Source organism: Phyllopteryx taeniolatus, chromosome 9 (genome assembly GCF_024500385.1).
Source record: "Phyllopteryx taeniolatus isolate TA_2022b chromosome 9, UOR_Ptae_1.2, whole genome shotgun sequence".
In the NCBI taxonomy this organism is placed as follows: Eukaryota; Metazoa; Chordata; class Actinopteri; order Syngnathiformes; family Syngnathidae; genus Phyllopteryx; species Phyllopteryx taeniolatus.
The window spans coordinates 25,933,435-25,957,758 of NC_084510.1; the positions used below are offsets into that span (position 1 = coordinate 25,933,435).

At 43.0% G+C, this 24,324-nt stretch overlaps 3 protein-coding genes and 1 non-coding gene across 6 annotated transcripts; 3 read left to right on the forward strand and 1 right to left on the reverse strand.

Annotated features, from left to right (window-relative positions):
- Positions 1–1,489: 1,489 nt before the first annotated feature.
- Positions 1,490–6,196, reverse strand: nmur3 (neuromedin U receptor 3). 3 transcript variants are annotated; one of them, XM_061785860.1, is made up of 4 exons: positions 6,068–6,196; positions 4,288–4,813; positions 3,921–4,155; positions 1,490–2,426 (listed from the first exon to the last, which is right to left on the reverse strand). In XM_061785860.1, the coding sequence occupies exons 2-4, from the start codon at positions 4,768–4,770 to the stop codon at positions 2,020–2,022; spliced, it is 1,125 nt and encodes a 374-aa protein (XP_061641844.1). In that variant the 5' UTR covers positions 4,771–4,813; positions 6,068–6,196; the 3' UTR covers positions 1,490–2,019. The 3 variants fall into 3 exon arrangements, with proteins under 3 accessions (XP_061641844.1, XP_061641842.1, XP_061641843.1); XM_061785858.1 differs by having other exon boundaries at positions 3,921–4,813; XM_061785859.1 differs by lacking the exon at positions 6,068–6,196 and having other exon boundaries at positions 3,921–4,866.
- A 5,802-nt stretch (positions 6,197–11,998) lies between these two features.
- Positions 11,999–13,182, forward strand: si:ch211-220m17.5 (guanylin family protein). Its single transcript, XM_061785861.1, is given in 4 exon segments — positions 11,999–12,154; positions 12,226–12,314; positions 12,316–12,416; positions 12,744–13,182. Coding segments are annotated over 4 exon segments (390 nt in total). The 5' UTR covers positions 11,999–12,013; the 3' UTR covers positions 12,803–13,182.
- Positions 13,183–14,691: 1,509 nt separating this feature from the next.
- Positions 14,692–17,336, forward strand: LOC133483742 (guanylate cyclase activator 2B-like). Its single transcript, XM_061785396.1, has 3 exons — positions 14,692–14,837; positions 16,230–16,422; positions 17,092–17,336. Exons 1-3 carry the CDS (start codon positions 14,769–14,771, stop codon positions 17,160–17,162), a joined length of 333 nt encoding a protein of 110 aa, XP_061641380.1. The 5' UTR covers positions 14,692–14,768; the 3' UTR covers positions 17,163–17,336.
- Positions 17,337–18,242: 906 nt separating this feature from the next.
- Positions 18,243–18,314, forward strand: trnap-agg (transfer RNA proline (anticodon AGG)). Its single transcript has one exon. It is a non-coding gene; the product is annotated as a tRNA-Pro (tRNA).
- Positions 18,315–24,324: the final 6,010 nt, after the last annotated feature.

A 24,324-nucleotide genomic window follows, 5' to 3' on the forward strand; every position in this document is an offset into this window, starting at 1 on the left:
CTGAGCACGTTCGTGGCCCCGTCAGACTCGAATGAAGCTCCCCTGCCTGGACCGGATCCAGATCTCTCGCTCCTTCTCTCTCTCTCTCTCTCTCTCTCTCTGTTATGCGTTTTACACAGCGAGCATTGTAAGGTAACTTTAAGTTGTAGGCGGCGAGTTTGGGCACTTCTGCTTATGCAGCGGACTCTTCAGTAAAACGCGACACACCCTAAAAGGACCGTGAATAAAAATGCTTCCCATCACTCCACATGCGCCAATATATTTCCGAGCAGATCTGTGAGGAATAATCAGTCTCAACACGCCCACGCCGCCTAGGATAATCTTTTAGACTAAAAGGGCATTTGCTGACTTTTATTGCAAGGGGAGGGAAAATGCTCGACGCCTTAAAGTGCATTTATTGGAAATGGCAACCCAAAAAAATGATGCAGTCATGATAACGTAAGAGCTACCTTAAGGCTGCTTTGATATTTATTGGAGCTTTTGAATTGTACAGTTTCCTGAAAGCAGCTATCACGACTGCTCAAAGCACAAGCTTACAGAAAAAACATGACATTCATTGTTTTTGTTTGTTTTTCTTTCTTTTTTCCACAATGACATTATTCTAATCAGATCCAGCTCCGCTTCTTTCCGTCCGCACGTGGTTCTACCCTGGGGGCAGCAGGTGGAAGCTAGATGAGCAGGTTGAATATGCATGGAGCTTTTGGACAGAACCAATTACATTAGGCAAATAAAATTGCCCCGTAAACCCTCGTCTAAGTGATTGTACAGGAGAGTCGCACGTCATGGTCAACGTATTTGATTTTACATTTAGCAGTTAGAAAAATGGAACTGCCCTTGTCCAAATGTCACCTCCCCCAGGTGTCCTCCAGACTTCTTTGGAGTCCGGCGCTAATTAAGTTCAGTCTGCATCAAATTTTGCTGTGATGACATTCCACCAGCTTGGTTAACAGCCGAAGAGGCGAGACCCACACAGTTAACACAGACTATAAGCGCTGTAATGCGCGTGAGATTGCTCCTCATGCCAATTAATGATAACCGCCACCTTGCACAATAGAAATGGAAAAAAAACAATGACTGAGTTATTCATAAAGTAGTAAAAAAAATAATAATAATAATCATCTACAGCAGACACACGGGCATGCACTATAAGTGTCATATGATAAATGCATTTGCACCTAGCTCCAGTTCTTCTTGATAACTGCCATATTGCACAATGGAAATAAACAAAACGACTAGAAATCATCCAGTCAAAATATCCACTGCACATGCAATTTGTGTCATATAATCCATGTGGTGGCTTTCTCTCACAAGTTACTCATTATAACTACTACCTTCCACAATAGAAATAAACCAAACAATTAGAAATGATGCATAGTCAGAAAAAAACCAAATTAATCTACAGCAAGGACACATGGCCACGCACAATTGCACATTTTTTAATGCCCTGATTTATGTGATAAATTAACAGAACAACTAGCAATTTCCTGTAGTGAAATAAAAAGGCCACAACACTGGCATACACGAAATGTCCGGTACATACAGTACGTGTCATGATCAATATGAACACACACACCTCTTGCCGGTCACGATAACCGCCACATCGCACAATAGAAATAAACAGAACAAATTGAAATCATCCATAGTAAAAAAAAAAAAGGTCCACAGCACAGGCTCATGTACTTGTCATATAATTAATATAATTAATGGGACAGCTTCTCTTGCCACTTACTTATGAGAAGCGCGACCTTGCACAACAGAAATGAACAGAACGACTTCAAATCTGAGTCCCGAAAATTGCAGTGGTGCAACAGGTAGAGAAGCCATGGCACACTGAAACATCTGCCACGCTTTGAAACGCCCGCTAGTGTGAGTCGGCCCTAAATCGTCTCCCATTTTGTCTCTTCATGTCAATTCTGTGATTGACAGGCGAACAGTCCAGGTAGCATGACATAAAAACCGGTTGGAATGATCTGTTTTAGTCCTACGATAAGACAATGTTTTGGGCATTGGAATGATATCTCAGAACACCGAAATCTTGGAAGCCGTGTCGTCGCAAGCACTTGAGAGTAACGCGGCGTCCACGTCCTGTGTCGTCGGTGGAGACAGTAAGCGGATCAACGAGTCCTGACCTCCCGTCTGGACCCCGGAGGCGGAGAGGACCAGCGAAATCTTCGGGGGCGGCGGAGAGTCCGGTTCGTCGACCCGCGAGCACACGAGGTCGCTGAAGCACTCGCGGAATCGCGTGGAAATCAGGCTGTAGATGACTGGGTTGACGGCAGAACTGAGGTAGAAGAGGACCCCCGACAGGATGTGGACGTACTGGTAGATGTTATGCATGAGGTCGGTCCACTGGCCCACGGAGCTCCACAGCAGGCGCTCCGTGTGGAAGGGCGCCCAGCACACGCCGAACACCGCCACCACGATGGCTGAAGGATGAAGACACCAGGTTGTTAGAAATGCTTGACTGCCGCTACTCTCACCCTGGACCATCTGGGTTTCTGTGGAGCCAATCGCGGGTGTGTTTGGTAGTATGAATGCTTCTTGGTCTGCATGTGCCCTGCAATTAACTGCCAACCAATCTGGGGTGGACCTCGTTTCTCTCTCTCCAAAAGGAGACCCTCATGAAGAAAATGTGTTGATGAAGGTTTTTCAAGATCCGTCATCGCTGCATCTTAAAACCGTTTAACATAAAAAAAGAAAGAAAAAAAAAAAAATCCAAGTGACATCCCGATTTCAATTTATATCTGTCAAATCTCATCAGATTCGCTTTTCACTTGTCATGGTTAATATTGCAGGACCCTGTGTCGCCGAGATTTTTCAAAGTTCTTGAACGAGACAAACCTCTACCAACTTCTTTTATCCCCACTAAGATCAAGATCAAGAAAAACGGTAGTTGGTCTCGTCTTGGTTTTCCCCAGTTGACAAATGTGCTTTTGCCTTGAATTTGTATACATTTGTTTCTTCTTTACCGTCACCGTCTTTGCTCTGGACTCAACAGCAGATGAGGCTTTGGTACAAAATGTTACCGGAAGTCTCATCAAGCTGTGAAGCTCGATTGAGACACCGCTGCAAATAGCAATTATCCGTGTAAGAAACTGCAGACGTGCCTGTCCCCGTGTTTTTGTCCTTTGGGCGCATGCCTTGGCGACGGCGACGTGGATTACGAGATAAAATCCTGGCACTCTGTCAGCAAAAACGTTTTGCTTCAAATGCCGGGATCACAGTGTGCTCAAGAAAACTGGAAACTTCAGACCGAACGCGTGATGGAAGTCACTCACAATTGCTACCATAGAGACGTGCTGTAAAGACTACTTGAAGTGCTTTATATTCAGATCAAGTTATTGGTTCAAATTAATGAATTCCTAGTTCCTGCAGTCCAAATACGCGATGTAGCTCCACCTAGCGGAGAGGGTCAAAATGACATGAGGGCCGACTTTAAAGAGCGCCAGGGACCTTCGGGCCGAGGTCTCCAGCACTAAACGCACAGTGGATTTGTACAGAAGTCTGAACGCGCTGCAGTTGATCACAAACCCACACGACCAACTTAGTAAAGTATTGGACACCTTGGCCACCGGGGGGCAGTATAATACAGTCACGCAGGCACATACGAAGAAAAGGTTTACAACTACCGTGCCTCATTAGGGTCTTGCGATATTAGTCGTTTTTCCCGGATAGAGATTAGATGCCTGTGATATCGTTTGTCTACATGTGTTGCTTACATGGTTAAAACACCGCGAGTATTGATGCTAATTGTTAGCCCGTCAATGGCGTTTCACGCTGTGTGAGCACATGAGCCAAAAACGTCCCCCCAAAAAAATGTGACCGATTGATGGCTCGCATCTCGAAAACCTCATGATGTCAAGACACCACTTTGTGTTTCTCCCAGCAGTTCACAAATGCCACATTGAAACGAAACTCACAGAGCATCTTGATGACTTGCGTCCGTCGCCCGCCCTCATCGCTGCCCCAGTTCTTCCCCAAGGTGACCCGCCTCTGCCTCGTCTCCCTGCCCAGATGCAGGCCCATCACCAGGTAGAGCACGCCGATCACCATCATGGGGACGAAGAAGAAGCAGACGGTGGTGATCTGCATGAGCATGTGGTACATCCACACCGGCTGGAGCACGGTGCAAATGGCCGACTCCCTCATGCGGCCCTGGAGGTAGAAGATACCGTGCAAGGACATATTGGGTACGGCGCACACCATGGACACTGCCCACACGGCGCCGATGACCCGCTTGGTGTGCCTCTTGGTGGTTATGTAACGGGTCTTGAGAGGGTGCATTACGGCGATGTAGCGCTCCACGCTCAATGCCGTGACGTTGAGGATGGACGCGAAGCAGACGGTCTCAAAGATGAACGTCTTGAAGTAGCAGCCGCCGGCACCAAAGGGAAACGGGTAGTTCTGCCACAGATCGTAGATCTCCATGGGCATTCCGAAGGCCAGCATGAGAAGGTCGGACACGGCCAAGCTGACCAGGTACAGGTTGGTGGTGTTGCGCATCTTCTTGTGTTTGGCCACCACGGCGCATGTCAGAAGGTTCCCGCTCAAGCCCACCAGGAAGATGAGCAGGTACACGGCAGCCACCGGGAGAAAGAAGGGAGAACGTTTGGGGCCGAGGATGTCCAAGAGGTCGGCTTCGGTGTAGAGGCTGGCGGCGGCGGCGGCGGCGGCGGCCGTGGTGTTACCCCCGGTGGAGTTCGGGGACACGCTGGAATTGTGGAGCGGTCTGCAGACGTTTGACGAGGGACAGTGGTATAAGGTCTCCATCTCACGGCTTTGTCAGGTCGCTGCCGTGGAACTGTTTCAAAGACTGGGAAGAAAAAACAAAAACATTTCCGTCATCGAACACACCCCAATTCAAGGAGTTCGCCCAATTATCATACCAACACACATCGTGATACGGCACGAGCTGCAGCTCGGGCGGGAGTCCAAAAAACGATTTCCCAAAAGACGGTGTATTATTTTAAAAAAGGGCATAGCGACATTACATATGGGGAGTGGAGTGCCAATAAAACGCTTACTGTAGCCTAATGTGCTACTGCACTCTTTGTGTAAGTGCGAAGTTTGCCGTTATTAACCGTGACGATGACGAAAGAGACACCCAATATGTACGCAGTATGCAATATCTGCAGTGTGTCATGGAGAGGATGTGAACGATGATCTATGATGGAGAGAAAGTTTGACTCGACTGATTTCAACGTGTTGAGTAAATCATTTGTAATTGCTTTGGGGAAAGTCCAACTATCCATTTTTCCCCATTAGGGTCTATCCCAGCTGACTTTTGGCGAGAGAAACGGGATACGTCGTTGACCGGTGGCCGGCCAATCGCAGGGCCCATATAGACAAACGAGGATTCCCAATCACACCTCGCCATTAAAATGAAGAAGCATGTTTTTTTTGTTTAGTTTTTGGGTGATGCGGGTAGCAAGCTGGAGTGCCACGCAGAAAGTATGCAAACCCCACACAGGTTGGCCGGAGTTGAGATTCGAAGCCAGAACCTCGGAGCTGTGAGGCATTGATGCCAACCGTTTACCCGCCATGCTGCCCAGCAAGAAATGGTTGCATGCATCCCTTTCCCCGTAGAAATGGAAGCAATTGCGGATGAGCGTATACTTCTTAGTTCAGGGGGAAACGAGGTAGACATCTGGCACGAAGAGAGCTACAATAAGCCCCTTTTTTTTTTTGGTGCCGCTTGATAGAAAGAATAGAAAATTGTCTGATGCTGAAACGCAAGATTTCCTTTAGTCGCCAAACGAATGAGATGGAAATATGTCCTATCGACCGGCGACGCTCCGAGGACACTTGAAATGAGATGCGCCGCTTTAATAAATGCCAAATGACTTAGCAGGCTGCTTTATTTGCATAATAATACTTGATTGAGCCTTGATTCTTCAGACGTGAAACTACACCTGCAATGTTAAGCTCACGAAAGCAGAATTATGAAAAAAATGCCACTTGTGTTCGTTAGGAAATGTGTGAAAGACCTTTTAAGCGTCAATGAGAGAAACCTCTACAATGGCATTAATAAACAAGAATTAAGTACATTTCATGGATTCAAACTCACCTTCTGATTCTGCTGCTCTGCAAAGCGTCTCCCTCTGACGTGCGCGCATGCAACAGTGCAAAAGTGGATGGCGGGAGGGGGAGCATTCTCCCCACCGACCATGTTGTACAGAGGAGCGAAGGATGAGGGAGGGGAATGTGCTGCAGGTGTCCAAAAAAGATGCATGAATCAAAATAAAGCAGACAGTGGGCGGGTCATTTGTTTGCAGGCAGCATTTAACAAGACGAAAGGAATTGTGTGATGACAGAATGTGCTTGTATTGAATCGTGGAATCGCAGTGGCGAGGTTAAAAGTACCCTTTGAAAGCACTCACATCGTCTTAAGTGACCCCCCCCCCCACCCCCCCCACGGCACATTGAATGGCGACGAGACTTGACGCTGGCAGACTTTTGCAAATGTGTCCTTTTCAAAAGATTTGTCCTTCGGCTGCAGTTATGAATCGCACATTTCAGTGCAAAAGAGAACGCTCTAATTACATCTGCGTCGACATCCAGAATGAAACCTCCTCTCCGAAATGTTCTTTCATATTCCAGCCACCGGAGGCTTGAAGCAGACGTGCTCTCAGTAACATGTAGTTATGTATAGACATAGGAAAGATGCTCGACCAAGTTACATCCATTTTTCCTGGTTATATTTAGCGGTATTTGATTGACATTTGACAGCTGATCAACTGTTCATTCTGCCAGTACATCCTTGGATCTACGGTGCCACAAGATGGCGCCAGAGCCGCGATTTGATACTAAGACATGGCTTTGGCCTGCGCGCTAAAAAAAAGTGAACAGGTGAGCTGCCGCGGCGGGGCGGACGCGTGCAAGCGGCGCAGCTGGCGAAAACGAGGAAACTACGGCGGAAACCAGGGAAGGTGAACAAGAGGACGAGAGTAGTGTGGCGGTGGATGCTAGCGCAACGTAACAGTAACGAGGCGGACATTTTGGAGCCCAATTTGACTGCCATTATGTTCTCAGTGTGTACAGAGGGGGATTCTTAACCCGTTGTTAACCAGCACGTCATAGATCATCAGGGACATGATCCAGTTTCACTTCATTGGACCCCCGCATACACCTGCTGATCCACTTGTTAGCATTTGTTTTTGTTTTTGTTTTGTTTGTTTACTTTTTCTGTTTTTGTTTTTTCTTTTGTTTTGTAAGGCGAACAAATCCCCCAAAACACTTGATTTTTGGGGGGGTTTAATAATATATATTATTTTTCCATCTATCTATCCCAGCGACATATAGTGACAGGCAGAACAATGATTTGCTCATCCACTAGATGGCAGAAGGTACAAAAACCTGTGTGGCCATTTTTGGAAATTGCATCATTTCTGGCAACACTCCGGATGATCTCTCAGCACAGTGGATAGAAAGCGCTGCACCAGACTACGTTGCATTGCCCAAGTGCCATTGAGCAATGCACCAAACCCACTTCTCTCTCCACAATGGATGTCCCTGCATACGTGGCTGTGTGCGTGTTAAAATTGGTGTCCTGTGTTGCATTATTGGCGTTATAGTCAGGTTTCTGTTCATTTTTGTGTTTTGTTTTTTTGCCTTTTGCAGAATGAAACCTCAAAGTGCAACACGAACACGTAGGTCGATTTCCAAGTTGTTCGAATTACAGGCTCTTTTCTAATTGTTCCAGTCTTATTTTAAGTCACAGTTTAACATTCTAAACCGCCATATGAAGCCTGATATACATGCAGCCTCATATTAGAATCAATCGGGTCAGAAGCCCAAAACAAATTTAAAAAAAGCTTCAAAACAACACCTCAGTCGGAATAAGCAGCCCAAATCCGTATGGAATTTCATTGGCTTTGACACGGGTACAATATTCCTTTTCCAAAACCGATCCAAAGGTTCAATCGCAATAGCCAGGCTGCGTCCTGTCTGCTGCGCTTTGTCTTGTTGTTAATGCGTGGTGAGGTCGTCGTTGACATCGTTGAAAATATGGCGCCTTCCCAAAAAACAGACGCGTGAGCATGTCACACGTCTGTCAAACGGCTCTTGTCAATAAATCGTATACACCAGATCGGAATAGATCACGTCACATGTACACATACCACCAGTTCCGGTTGAACGCAAAATTTGGCATTTGAACATGAGGTGAGTAGACTTTTTAGATCCATTGTATTGTTCCATTGATTAACTAATTGAAACAACATATTTCATGGATAAAACTGGAATTATCATGCTGATGTGATGCCAATCAGTCGAGCAGTTTTCGTCAGCTATTCCAGGTCGCCAAAACATATTGACTGTCCAGGCAATGCGCTCGGGAGGTGAGTCTCTTCACATCAAGACGAAGTTGACCGGTTTTAATATTGACGCCCCCTCCCTCCAAAAAGGTTTTTACTTGCCTATAGTTGCCACAAGATGGCGGTAAATCCCTACTTTTGCGTAAAAGAAGCTCCTCAACTCACTCCAACATAGTTCCTTGGTAAAAAGATGGCTGGCGCTTTGACCTGAACACCCCAAAACAGCCCTAAAAAAGAAAAAAAGAGAGAAAGTTGATTCTTCCAGCATTCAGGTGTGCATTTATTGGTGGATTGGAAATATGCTCCTGACGTACAAAAGGGAGTGCGGAAATGATGATTTACAGTGCAGGCAAATACAATGCAGGCCTGTGTGAAAATCCAACAAGCCAAGGAGTGTGTGTTTTGTTGCCTCCATAAAAGCATTAAAATATGAACGCGGTCGTATGAGAACGCAGACCGGCCGGTTCACATCCCATAAACCGACCTTGACCGCTTTGTCTGGTTTCGGCTGCTGCGCTTGTAAGCGGGACGATTCGCTGTTTTTACTGGCAACGGCAGAAGGATGAAAGATTTAGTGTGTTTTATGGGATGACGTGACAGAGAGTATTTGAACACATTTGCAAAGGCCGGTTGACCTAGAACAATTATTTTTTTTGCTGACGTTTGTCTATAAAAAACACAATTTTACAACACTAAATATAAAAAAAAAGCAGATGGAGTGGACTGTTATCAATGCTTCTGGTTTTTTTTTTTCCATAGTCTGCTTTTCAATAGTATGTTCTTACTGCTATTTGTTGATTTTTTGAAATATATATATTCTGTTGTTAAATTGAGGACTGTTAGGGTTTTAAAGAAAGCTTCATGTTTCAAATTCATAATTTCATAATTGTCACAAGGAGAATAGATTGTGTGGAAATTCAATGATATAGAGTATAGTATTTCCGATGATTTCCAGGTTTCTGACTGTTTTTTGTCTTTGTCTGTAGCAAACATGATTGACTCGTGTTTCTTCGGGGAGTTGTAACTTTTTCCGCTTCTCAAGGGCACCCTTGGGCAACCTTCCCTTAGGTTTGCATTGTCTCGCGCATGAGCTGCTTCGCGCGCGGCTAAGACGAGTCCATCAATTGACGACGTCACCTCCCGTTGCCTCTTTCCCACACGGAACGCACCTGCTGATAATTAAAAGGCATAAATTGACTCCAAGTCAGAGTAAGTGTTAGTGCCATGCGAGTGTGCGCGATTGTTACACGCAACTCCACGGACCGATTATTGGACATTGTAATACATTCCTATTGACTTGTTTACCACATTGTAATACGCACATTAAAACCACACGTGTATTAACCTGTTCAATGCCTAATGAGTAACTGGAAAGACACTGCACGGTAGATAAGTTAGTCACACCTATGCAGTTTCTCTAGCAAAATGTGTCTGTGAGCCAGCCATTTTGTATTGCATAATACAGTTACCTAACCCAGAAATGTTGCAAAATTGACTTTTTATTGCCAGGCTCATCCTCGCCTCGTTAAAAGTCACAACTTGAGGCTTTGGTTTCTACGAGTAGACTTTGAAATGCTGTTAACGGTGCATAGAACTCGACTCAGCATTTAGACTTTTTCCGCTGTTCTTAAGTTAATACTGTTCCCTCTTACATATTGTGTACTTTTTGCATAGTGCTAGTATTTTTTATATTGATAATGAAGGTTTTTTGGTTTATTGTAATTTTTTGGGGTGAGAAAGGTTGCCATTTGTGAGAATTAAATCATCTTTTTATGGCTATGATATAACGCGTTTTGAGTTTGTCAACTTTATAGCTTCAGACGTGACCGTAAAAAAAAAAAAAAAAAAAAAAAAAAGAAGAGCTTCACGACCGTGTCGAAAGTATCCGATGAGAACAAGTTGGTGCCTCTTGACATACTTCATGTGGTGTGTAATTATCATGTAATCATGTGGCTGATGATTTACTCGTTGCGATATTTATCTTCAGCGTAAACTGTTTAAAGACTCTGTCAGCCCGAGTCCGAGAACCACTTCAGCGAATGTGATCAAACGTTTTGACACTGACAAAAAACGAGTTTACGAGTCGCGGGGTTCCGCGGTACGCAAAAGTTTGGAAATGTCTTTACAATGTGACATCGCCAACTAGTGGCCTGGCATGCAGATTGCAGAATTTTCGGTTGACTTTGCAGGGCACAACTTGGATCATGTTTGACATTCTTCTTCTTCTTCTTCTTCTTCTTCTTTTCCTTTGGGCTTGTCCCGTTAGGGGTGGCCACAGCGCGTCATCCTTTTCCATGAGAGCCTATCTCCTGCATCCTCCTCTCGAACACCGACTGCCCTCATGTCTTCCCTCACGACATCCATCAACCTTCTCTTTGGTCTTCCTCTCGCTCTCTTGCCTGGCAGCTCCATCCTCATCATCCTTACATCATCATCCTGAGATTTTCCTGTCATAGTCCCAACATTCAAAGTCCCCACATTCAGTTCTAGGCTCTGTGTTTTCCTCTTCTCTTTCTGCCGAAGAACCCGCTTTCCACCTCTTCTTCTTCTTCTTCTTCTTCTTCTTTGACTTCGACTTCGACATGTTTGACATTCAATGACACTAAAAATTCAGAGTAGCCTGCCAAGTGTGAAATTCTGATTTAAAGCCGCTATTTGTTTTTTGACTGTGGATTTCCATGTTCATTTCAAGTGACGCATATCCACTACGACAACCCACAGACACCTACACCTTATTTTTTTGGAATTAGAATACAGTTTTCATTTCGCTGCAGTACGCTATGTCGAAGAAAGTGACCTCTAATTATGCTTCTTTTAGTAAATTGCAATCCGGTTCCAGCAATGTGAAAAGAGCAAAACATGGAGCTATAGAAGATATGAGCGTGTGTCACTTCACTGCGTTGTCAAGACTTGAATTTCCTCTTCGGCCTTTCAACGCAGTCCCGTCGCGGTCGTTCGGTGCACTTCAACATACTTGCACCCGTCTGCATGGGTGGGTCGTGAATCACTGAGCTAATACCGGCTAATCTCTTTAACGACTAGCTATTTCTTCCCTATTGCACCGTGTTATCAGTGTTGAGGTCCAGTCCTATACATGTACTCATACACACATCGTCTTCCTTTCTGCATTGTTGCGGGAAGTAGTCACGACTGCAAGGAAGTGACGCCCTGTTTTTTTTACTCATCACCAATTGACTTGTGGCTTCTTTTTCCCTACAATCTAAATTGTCAGCATTGATGGTTTTTCTACGCGTGGAAATGAATGAGATTCATCAATTTCTCCAACAATTCAGTTTGAAACCACATTTTAGTTTACCAAAGAGAAAATGAACCGCACACCCTTTTTGTTCGCAGCAATGATAAAGGAAAGTTTGATTCGCACGATCAATCGAACAGTGTGCAGTGAAAGTAGGTAGGTAAATAAAAGTTTGTCCGACTCAGTTACAGTAGTTAAGGGGGTGAAACCCGCCATAAACTACACGCTTTGTGCTTTGACGCCCAAAATGCGCAACTGGATGAGACATTATTGACACGGGAGGCGTTCTCTAGCCAGCGTCGGGCGCTGGAAGTTAATCGGACAGATCGGGATTTATGATAGATTCACATTTACGGCTCGTAAGAACCGCAGCGCTACTCATTAACCTGTGAGAAAACTTTGCTCCCATTGGCCGCACCTCCGGTCACGTGACCACGCCAGGATGTTTAAAAAGGAGGCTCGCACCTGGAGGAACAAGCAGACACCGGCCAGATCAGCAATCGCAGCAATGAAGGTCACACTCGCATGCGTCGCTCTCCTGGTCGTGGTCTTGGGCCGGAGCTCCGAGGCCGTGCAGGTGGAGGTAAGCGAGACCCCGAGATTGATGGACATCCTCAGTAGGTAGCGGGACCTCAAAGTTCTTCTCCCTCAAAGGAGAACGGCCTGTCCTTCTCTCTGGAGGCCGTCAAGAGGCTCCAGGAGATGTTCGAGAGCGTCAAGACGCCGCCGCAGAACCCGCGGCTGCGGGCCCGGCTCGCCGTCCATGTGCGAGGACCCCACGCTGCCCCAGGAGCTGCTGCCCCTGTGCAAGCAGAAGGGGGCGTCGGCCTCACTCGCCAGACTCGGTGAGCGTCATCGTCGCTCGTCCTCGCATCTCGACAAATGACAATATGGTCAGAGAAAGTTATTTGCAGTAGTACAGTTCAGGTTCGGGGGAGGGAGAACATGCCAACCCCACACAGGAGCTGGGATTTGAACTCAGAACCCAGGACTGCGAAGCAAACGTGCTAACCACTCCGCACCAAAAAATAATAAGAATTATATCACTCTGTGTGCGAGATTCACTTTTTGAATTGAACGAGGAAAAAAGGACCTTTTCCACGATAAGATGATTCATTGAGATGTGCCTGTGGATGCTAATGTCGACACTAACCGTCCTCCTTTTGTTGCAGCCGTGGTGCCGCTTGACGTCTGCGAGATTTGCGCCTTTGCTGCCTGCACCGGCTGCTAAGCCGGAACTGCAAACAGGCTTTTTTTTTTTTTCTTTTCTTTTTTTTTTGTTGTTGCCATTTCTGAATGAACAACAACAACAAAAATACCAGCAGGAGAACAGAAATCAAAATAAAGTTTCTAAGCGCAAGCTGTTACTGAAAAAAAAAAAAAAAAAAAAAAAGAAAAAGCCTTTGCCACCTTTTTTTTTTGTTTTTTGCCATTGGTTTTATATTTGAAATTGTATTTGTTACATTTCTATCCAACCATGCTTTGTGTACCTATTTAAACATTCTCTTCTATCTTATTGTTTGGAATAAAAAATGTGTGCATTGCAAGTCACGTACACGTGTGTGTGTGTGTGTGTGTTTCAAAAGATGAATAAACATGAACGAAAACGTTTTCTCAAAGGAAATGTTTGCGCTCTCTTGACACGTCCCTTCAACACGCACTCACGCACACTGATAAACATGTTTTCGCTTCCATCTATGGTCAAAAATATAGCAGGTCGCAATAATATTAACAAAAAAATGTAAAATTACATTTGAAAAAAAAATCAACATTATTAAGGCATGTAAGGAAATGGTATCTCTTTTTTCCTCACATTTTAAAATTATTTTAAAACAATTTTTTTCTTTTATTTTCATGGGTCAAGCTCCACAATGTAGGAGCTTGCCGTTGCCGTGGTGACCTATTTTAACCCTTCTTTTGCATGTTTCTTTGATGTACCGATAATTTGATGAATACATTAATAATTGTTTTTGTTTTTTTAAAAAGCACAAGAAGAACTTTCACACACAAAAGTAGAATTTTAGAATATTCTTTAACAATATGCCCTGCAATGCACCAAGTGTCCGCTTTATGTTCGTTGCTCGGGTGCACCGAAAAATGCTCATCGGATTCAGAATCAGAATCAGAATCAGAATCAGAATCGACTTCTAGTCGAAACGCAGACGACACCTGCATGCCTGTTTTCTATTGAAATATAATGTATGTATTCAATTATTCAATGAGAATTCAAGCGCATCTCAGCCAACGTGGAGCGTTCCGTAATAATCATGATAACCAACTCTGGCTACGTTCAATCGCACAATGCAATTACCGTGTACACTTTTTCATCTATTCAAATTCATTTTGCCATTACTGCACCTTATTGTGCATCTGACAAGTTCCTTCAAGACATTGTTTGTTATGCAAAGCGAGGCAAATTGATTTCTATAGCGGATTTCATCCGCAAGGTGCTTTGCATGATTGGAAGTGTTTTCAAAGACAGGGGAAAGGACAAAATAAAGGGGAAGGTAAAAGCATTTGAAAACAAAGAGATGAAAAGTACTACAGACCTACAGCGCAAGAACATTCAAGAAAAGGAACAACTCTAAAATGCTCCATCATAGGCATGAGAACAAAACAATGGTTTTTCATCTGGATTTAAAAGCTCCCACGGGGCTAACTTCACTTCTGCATTTGCGTGCAGCATAACAGCTCAATGCCGCTTCCGACTTCATCTCCAAAGTCATCTTCCCATCGCTGTCCGTGCGCCAGCGTGTACGTGTGGCCTTCAGGCGCGTCGGCCTTACGAGCGTCATCGCCATTTTCTCTCGCGCATTTTGCATGCGGAAACCGTGCAGTTAAAACACAAGACGTACACGCCATCCAGCCAAGTTACCGCGTGTGCGTGTGCGAGAAGGTCGACATTTACGATGGCGATGACCCCTTGGAAGCTCAAGTCAACAGCGAAACTTCCCATTGACGGGGTGAACAAACACGGAGACGCCATCAAAGCAGTAGTTAGAATACGCTCAAGCACGAAAGAGGAGGATCCAAATGAGTTATGTCAACACGCACACGCCTTCGTTCCACGTATAAATCAATCATTGCTAATCGTTGTTTGCACGCCTTTTATAAGCATCGGCGCCGCCCTGCGGGAGGCCAACAAGTCAAGTCAGCGTCCGAAAGCATCTCTGCGTCGTAGTGGTCGTCGTCTCGCCATGAAAAGTGTGCTCGCGCTGGTCTGCCTGCTGTGCGTGTGCGGCACCGCCTTGTGCGTGCAGGTCAAGGTGAGTACGGCTTCAGTCTTTTTATATTTCATACAGAGCTGTGATTTGATACAATTGCATTGGGAATGTAGAACAAAATGGGGAACCCTGGATTGCCCTAAAAACTGTACTAACAAAAATAAATCAATACTTTTTGGGAATACTATGAACATCTTGTAGAAATATGAAAATATTGGATTTTTTTGTAAATTTTGCTTTGTAGTATTTGTAAAATTCTGATGTTTTTCTGGAAAACTGATGATTATTTGCTTTTATTAATGTATTTTTATGTATTTGTTCTTGTAAAATTACAATTACAGTATCTCATAAAGATGTGACTTTTCCACATGTGACTATTTAGTCTCATAAAATTAAAAATAATAAATGGATCTTGGAAATTACAACTTTTGTCTAACGAAAGGATTATTTTCTGTAAATTTGTGATTTCTTTTTTTTTTTTTTGGTAATGATTTTTCTTGTCAAATTGTGACAGATTTATGATTGATTTTTGGATAATTTTTTGGGTAAAATTTGTACTTTTTTTCTTGTAAAATTACATTTGCATCATGAAGGCTTAGCTTTCCCTCATGTAACATTACTATTTTATTCTCATTAAAATTGTAAAAAAAAAAAAAAAGAAATGTGAAAAATGTAACTTTTTTCTTGTAAAATTGCAATTTATTTTATTCTATTCATTTTTCTCATCAAATGACAGCTTTCTTCTCATCAAAGAATGAGGGTGATCTTTTCGTATAGAATTACATATTTTCTCATAAAATTATATTTTCCTATAAAAAAAAACTTCATTCTCATAAAATAATGTATGCAAAATTTTAAGAAAATAAAATAATTTGATATTTTTCTCATAAAATTATAAATTTTCTGATCAACCACAGAGCCCCTGCAAAATTTAAGCCCCACCAAATGGTGCTGCTATTCGATACAGAGCCATAATCCATTAAAAAAAAAATATATATATATATATATATATTATATATATATATATATGATTTAAACAAAATGCTAAAAAAAAAAAAAAAAAAAAAAGAAAAAGAGACTGTATGTCCCAATAACTGCCATATTGGCAAAAACTGAGCTTAAACATCATGTTACAATTGATTTTCAGGTGTACCTAATGTTGTGGTCACTGAGATACTGCGTGTTGTTGTATTTAACAGAAGGTCCAAAGGTTACTGTGAACTAAAAACAAAGCACGCGAGTCATGTTTGCACGGTGCGTTCCAAGACTTTATTAAACATCTCACTTGACATTCCGATCCACGTCCAAACAAGCCGTCCGGTCCTCACCTTCAAGTTTGGAGACAACCTATTGAGTTTGCTCATTCAAACAAAGCAAACACCTGAAGTATGACCGATGCTTTTGTACCTGAACTCTTTCTTCTTCTACTCCCAGGACGGGGACAGGAGCTTCCCCTTGGAGGCGGTCAAGCAGCTGAAGGCGCTGCTGGACGACGGCGGGCCCCGCGTCGGACCTCGGCCGGCCCGCAGCGGCGCGGTGAGTGCCGTGTGCGCCGACCCCGCCCTGCCGCGGGTCTTCTATCCGGTGTGCCGAGGACGAGGCCCCGCCGGAGTCTTCTCCAGACTTGGTAAACATCGACGCATCGACGCAGATATTCAGTGGGGGAAATAATCATTCGAGCCAGTCAGACCGAGAGTGGGCCGACTCCACTTTTGGCATTTTGAAATAAATCACATAGGCATAAAGCACTCCTCTTGCAAAATGACAAAAGCAGAGTTAGCCCACTCTAGCTCTCAACAAACTGAAATTAGAACTTTATTCTGGTAACAATATTAGAAAAGTATTGTATTTTTGTCAAATTATGACTTTTTTGGGTAAAATTACCGCTTCATTCTCATACTTTTGACTTTATATTATTTTGACAGCTTTATGGTCAAATAAAACTGTTTTCCAGAAAAGTTCTGATCTTTTTTCTGACAGAAACGTACTCATAAAATGATGCCTTTTTTTCCTATAAATTGCAAAAACAATCTCGTAAGATTACCTTGATTATTATCACTGCTACTATACATATTATTGATTCAATTATTTATTCTCAGAAAATTATGTTGTTTTTTTTTTTGTAAACTTTGAATTGGAAAAATTGTTGCCATTTATGCCCCACCAGATGTTGCCGCTTTCAAATGCGTTTTGTATTTAATCTAGAAAAGTGATTCTATACTAGTGTCATTTTCCTAGCCGTAGCCTCTTTCCCACGGAGATTATTATCATTATGAGTATTTGTCATCCTTTCTAGTGAACGTCCTCATGGCTTCGGACCCGTGTGAGATATGCGCCAACCCTTCCTGCTTTGGCTGCCTGCGGTGATGCTGACTTTACAAATAAATAATCAACTTTTCATATATATTTTAAATATAAGTCCAATATAGTTTATAGAATATCAAATAATCATTGTAATGATCAACTCGCTTTTTATGTCATCTCTTAATTTATTGACCCTGTTGCCTTGCCTAATAAAATGCGTCGTCTTTGCATACCTGATTGCTGCTTGTCTTTTATTAGGCGCTCAATAATGAGTATAGAATAATGCAACATGTTAATGCTTTGGCTAAGAGGAACTCTAAGAATCTTTTCATCATATTACATAATTGCCCTTGCAAATGGTTGGGATCATTTTTGTGGCTATAGCAGTGCGGGCTCCCTCTAGTAATATGCGAAAACAATCACTAAATTGAATGTTCAAACTGCATCATGTCATTCTTTTTAATCCCAGACAGTAGATTTGTTAAGGACCGTTCAGTTGTATTTAACATTTACGTAAATCTTTATCTTTATCGAGTACAACTGTTTGTTTTCAAACATTTAGGTTTTGGTTTTTTTATATTTGAATGTTATGAGCAATACATTTTAATTGACTCATTACTTAAGTATGTTTTTTTATTTGCCTCTTTTAAGAACAGTGTTAATTTTTGAACTGTGCATCATGTAGCAGTGGCTTACAATAATATTAAATACAGTCTATTATTGCCTCCTTTTTGATAAACCCTTGGGCCTACTACGCTACTGTATTTTATAATTGGATATTATGAAAAATGAATGAAAAAAAAAAGAAACTTTTTTGAAAGTGTCTATTTACTTGCATTGTCTAGATTTCCCTCTTGTCCCCAAAAATAAACACGCACAAAACACGCCCATCCCATTTGAAAATAATTTGTGTGTGAGGGGTTAATAAAACATGAATTCATTCAAATATTGGAACCAAACCGACATTTTCAATGTTAAAATCTTTTTTTTTTTTAATTATAATGTTAGATCATTTTGATCAGGGCTGAAGTTTATTAAGACATTCAAGCAACAAGAAAAATGGAGAGAGAGAAAAAAGATTGACAGGTGGGGAAGGCATCCAAGCTTGACTTTGTTCTCATACAAATTTCGTTCCGAAAGTGTGGCTCGTTGGTCTAGGGGTATGATTCTCGCTTAGGGTGCGAGAGGTCCCGGGTTCAAATCCCGGACGAGCCCAGTTTTTTTTTCTTAATCTGTTTTTTTTTCTCTTTTTTTTTTTTTTTTTTTTAAGACACAGTATCAATAAAAGCCCAAATTATATACAGAGCTGTTATTAAGCCACTTCCAGGCACGTTATTTTACTATATTTATTTTTATTTTTGCAAAGGTCGATTTTGCCATTAGACCACTAGAGGGCAGGAGTGACTCATTTATTTTCCCTCGGTTGCGTTAAAAGGCAACACCGTTTGCATTTAAATGACGCTGTTGTCATTCATTTCGCGAGATTCCAACTGAGGCTCTGTACTTGTCTGCTCAAGGTAACACAGGACAGTACTTGTCCCAAGACAAGCCGTCCATTTTCTCCAGGGGCCTGACCTCACCACCGTGCCTAGAGAAGCAAGATACGTTTTAGAGTGCTGAACAATCCATTTTTTTAAGTTTTTGAAATTTGTTTCTCTCGTTTGGGTTTGTGTGAGCTGGAGCGATCCCAGCTGACTTTTGGCAAGAGTAGGAGGGTCGCTTTCACCCTGGACTGTTTTTCAATCAATCTTGAGGCACATATAAACAAACAACCTTGTCCTTATTGGGGTGATCCCAGCTGATTATTATTTTTTTTGTGTGCAAAATCGGGGTACACCTTAGACTGGTTGCAAGGCACATATAGACAAACAAGCATTCGCACTTGCAGTATCTCCAATGAATCTAACATGCATATTTTGGTAGTATCCAGAAAAGAAAAAAAAACAACAAGCATACAAAGCACATGCAAACTGCACACACAAAAAAGGTAAGAGCGGAGATTCAAACCCAAGCCTGCAGAGTGTGAGGTTGTTAACCATTACCATGAACCATAAGCCCATGCTACCCTGCCATGAGGCAAGAAGTCAGAAATCTACTTGACTGAGACAAAAAAGTTGGAGGGCAGTTTGATCCAGCACACAAAGTTCCAGACATTCTGTCAAAGCGTCTGACAAGTTCCCAAGTCCGAGTTGCACATCTTGGAATGCTGAATGTCATGTTTTTGTTATTCGATAAGGGAGAACCCGCGGCCACCCCGGCTTATCCAGTTCAGGGTCAAAATGTCGGGATGGCTTCCCGGCACAGTGGACGGGGACGAGACAAACGCACGCAGCGTGTAAAGAGCAGCGCAAATGCTAAGCCGGCCAGTTTGCCGTTAGAAATGAAATGTAAGACAAGGTAGCATGGCGGTCTAATGGTCAGCATGTCTGTCAACGTGCATGTCAGGTTCATCGAAAGTCCACTTGCCCCAAACCAGATAGTCTCGCATAGCACCAAGGCGAAGGATTTTCGATCGCAAGTATTGAACAGGTTTAACAATTGCAACCCCGCAGCACCGGACAATCGTATAGGTTCATCTAGGCGCCACATCGATGCTAATGGTTAGCCTGTGTTCCTATGGAGTTTCCTATTGTATATATGTTGAGTTTGACAGTCACCTTGAGTTATTGCCTGAGAGTGGCAATAAACAGCTTGATGCGTACTTTTTGGGAAGAACATCTACTAAATGAAATCTGACAAAGTGCCGCTGGTGGTGTCACTCGTATCTCAAGGCGCCACTGTACACCCAATAAAAGAAAGAAACTCTTTTTAAGAGACTTGTACTGGTATTTGTGCAAAAGTTTAGCCGCTTATACAATGTTCATGTTGTCTGAGTGATTCTCATAAGGACACCAAAGGCTCTTCATTGCAATGTGGACCGTAATGCTTTGGTTCTTGCTGAACTGGCGTTTGAGCTCCAAAGTTTTGAGTGCTTCCGGACGGGTACCTTTCCTGAAGACGTCGGCCCGATTCCAAATGAGCTAAATTGTGCAGTACTCTCAAACGTGCAATACGGGAAGGGGCTGAGAATGGAAGCCGTTAACGCTTCTCAGCCGAAGCACAAAAATAGGAAACGGGCGTCGGGTTACGTTCACACACACACACACACATGCACAGTTTGCTTTCCTTCCCTGCAGACTTTTCTCATTCGGCTTCATTTTCCCTGGAAAGCTGGGCAGCTGTTATTCTAGATAACATTATACCACACACTCACACATATGCAAGAAAGAATGGAAGAGAGCGCTATGATTTCCTCCCCCCCCCCCCCCCCCCCCCCCATCTCCTCCTTTTTTTGTTTGTACTTAAAGGGTTCATATGAGGTGACACAGAAGGGGTCACTCCCCACATAGAGAAATTTAGGCAGGGTTATTTTTTATTTTTGGCAAACATGTCTGGAACAAGATAGAAAACGTTGTCAAGGTTGGATTTTTGTGATGTTGGTGTGGAGGCAAAAAGGTGGAGGAAAGCAGGGAGGCGAGGCACGAGTTAATCAGCTAATTAAAGCACTGCAATGGGGGTAAGCTAACGCTAGCGTGTATGTACCATGTGACTTGCTACATTACAGATTTTTTTGTGGACGGTATCACTAGCAGTACTCGTTTAGTGTAAAAATCTTCGCTATATTGCTGTGTAATCAGCGATCGTTTATTTGTGGGATTTTGCAGTATACACTGGCGCCTTGAGATACGAGTTTATTTTGTTGCGTGGCCACACTCGTATCTCAAATCAGCGTTCCCTATTGAAATGAATGGGCATAGCATTCAAATGTTCCGGCCTCTCCCCCAAAAGCAAATTTTCATGTTTTTTGTTTTTTAATCAGGAAAATTAGCACGCTATAAAAGTGTACGTTATCAAATCATAGAGTAATAGCATATTTAAATAGAATGTAAAGCACGAAACAGTTTGTGCATCACGTTTTAATGCCGCAGCCCAATTCAGTGCGCGGTTCCTTCTGGTGTGCCACTGTATAATAAAGTCATTTTTGTCCTCATTTCTGAAATATAAAAACATCCTCTTCTTTCCTTTTTTCCCTTATAGCCATGTGTGCAGTGTTGTCATCAAATACCGAATCCAGCAACATCTGCTCTCCATATGTGCAACGCAATTGTACTCAGTACAATTAACTTTGCTTTCTGACATTTTAGGGTCCTTTTGGCCATTTCCAGCGCTCCTTTAAGAAGGAAATTGATTTTGTTCGACTGCCCCCAAATTTGAAATACATAAAGGCTGCTAGTCACATGTTTAATCCAGACGGCTACAGAAGAGCCGCGTGCCGCGCTAGCGTGAGATAATCTCGATAATCACCTTATCGTCACCACCATGTTACCCATACACAACCTTTCGCTGGCTGTCACACTCACATGTAAGAATATTTTTGACACGACGTGATACAAATGATTGTATTTTCTCATCTTTCAGTGTTATTCACTCAACTGCAGGGAGTACCAGGCGTCTCTTTGGGCTAAGGCATGACGCGTAGCGTCCTCAACTTCATGTTGCTCTGAAAAATGTTTAGTTTATTCGTCTACAGCTGAGATCAAAATCATCTACTGAGCGTGGCTGCATCAAAACAACAACAAAAAAACAACTCAGTCCACGTCGAAACACATGAGCGTGATTTATCCGATCGGACGCCTAGATACATTGATTCAAATAATATGCCCCAAAAGTCTGCCATCTTGGTTGGAATCGAACATTTGAACCAGTACAGCGGAGCCTGGAGATGCAATACGAGTGACCCGACTTGTTAGTTTTTCTAGCGCTGTCGTTGGGCTGATTTTTTTTAGCTTTGATTTGTGAGCATAAATGTGGGATACAAGTGGTGTACAAGTGGTGTATGTAGTGAACTCAACTCACGTCACAACAAGTAGCACTTTGGCAAAGAGTCAACAATTTCGCCATAAAAGGGGCTTCAAGCTGTTTATTGCCACTTCATTGCCCGTCCAACCGAGCATCAAACAAAGACAATGACACGTTGGGAATTTAAGACACCCATAAAGCTTTGCCTTAACAAAGTCTGTTTACCTTAATGCTAACTAACAATGCAAAACACCATGGACGGGCTAACGAATAGCATCAGCGGTGCGGTGTTATAGCCTAACCCTTCAGCAACAGATATTTCAACAGGCAAACGGTGGAGAAACACATGTAGACAGACAATCTAACAATACTTACAGGTAGATATATTCTTTATCCTTTGCAAAAAAAAAAAAAAAAAATAACAATATTACTGCATCTTTCTGAGTCAGGTGTGAAACTCTTCTTTGTATGTGTCTCTATGGCATTTCCCATTTATCTCAATTGGGGGGGGGGGGGGGGGGGGAAATGATTTGCGATAAGTGTGTTTTGAGTTACGAGCATGTTGACGGAACAAATGACACTAGTTTCTCAAGGCACCGCTGTATTGTTATTATGTTTTTCATGTTCTGCTTTTTAAAAGAAAAACAGCACCATCCTCATGATCCTTCTCCCAAATACACTCATTAGCTCTCCTCTGGACGTGCCAAGACCACCGTAGTCTGCTCTCTCTAACTTTGTCTCCATAACATCTAACCTTGAGCTCATTTCTAGTCCTACCCAACATGGTCACTCCGAGTATGTGATGGATATTATCTTGTTATTACAGCTACAGCAGCGCATTCCTCCGATGTCAGACATTTTTGTCACAGACAAATTTATGTGTCGACATATCCTTTGTCAATGTCATCCTGTCCAATCGGTTCGTCTGAACCAAACATTTGATCCTTTGACACTATAAATGGTGTCGTTTTGCTGATCAAATTCAAACTTCTATATTAACTCATTGACTTTTCAACCCTTCAGCCAATTTGGGATTGTTTTGGTGTTTTGTTTTCTTCTACCAAATACCCTCTGTTATTCTCACGTGTGGGCAGAGCATAGCAAAAAACTTTGATGATTCATCCTTCAAAACTCAAATAACTCCACTCCAAAATACAGCACCTGAAGGCACTTTTACTTAGGAACATGAGTTTTTCATGAGTAGACGTACAAAAACGTCTCAAGGAGCCATGCCAGAAAAGACACACAAAGGCGGCTATTTTTCTTGATGCGACCATTTTAGGCTCATTTTTGGCCGTCAAAGATGAACTACTACCGGGGATTTTGTCCAATTTCTACCAAATTTAAACCACACATACCAGACCAACGGGAAACACTACATTGCGAAAGATTCGAGTTTTTCCTCGTAGAGTGTGGGCGCAGCCTGGCAACAATGTCTTTCATTTCAGTCATTTTTAAAACACAAAACTCCAATTAACCCCAGAATGGAGCGGACAAAGCCGGTTTCACTTTGGAGCATGGAATTTGGTATGTGTTCAAAGACAAAAAAAATCAATGAAAAAAAAGAGGCTCAAAAAGTCATGCCTGAACAGATACAGGAAGTTTGTCATATAGCTGTGAAGCTTTGTTTTTTGCCATTTCCAGGGGGGTTTCGAACACTAACTTGACTTCCAGGTCAGTGCAGCAATTCCCAGCCATTGCCAGTCCCAAGCCCGGATGAAAATGAAAATGGCCGTGTTGCGTCAGGAAGGACATCCGGCGCAAAACCTGTGCCAAACAAACGATGCGAGTGACTTGCTCTGGCGGCCCTGACAGGAAAAAGGAGAAAGTCACCTCTTCCTCTTCAAAGACAAGGGATTTTGTCCCGATTGCAAAGAAATTTGAATCACATCCAAGTGAACCCTGATGTTATTGAGTGCTACTTTACACAGGATGGCTGAGGACAAAAGTCATCTCAGGACACGTTCCCGTTTTCCTGTTGACTTTTGAGCAAATCTTGGCCGAGATAGCCAAAGTCGAGACAGCGTAGCGAGCGTCGCGATTCGCTGAATGCATTTCAAATTGTTTGTAAGAACAACTGAAAAGCGCGTGACTGAGCCCGTCATTTGCGGTCGTGAACGACGGGATGAACGCCGGTGGTTTGTTTGCAAGGCGCTCATCAGCCTGGCTAAACAAAAGCTCCTCTGTTTTGAGCAGAATCTCAAGCAGCAATTCATCACCCGGAGGAAACGAAGAGGAGCTGGTTGTCCTGGTAATTGCAGCGCAATTCAATTCTGTGCTGCCGCCGGGGGCGTAAACAGTGAAAGCCCAGCGGAGCAGATGCTTGGCGGGTTAATTCAACTTGGCAAATGCCTCCGGATGTTCCGACGTGGACCAACTCGGGAGA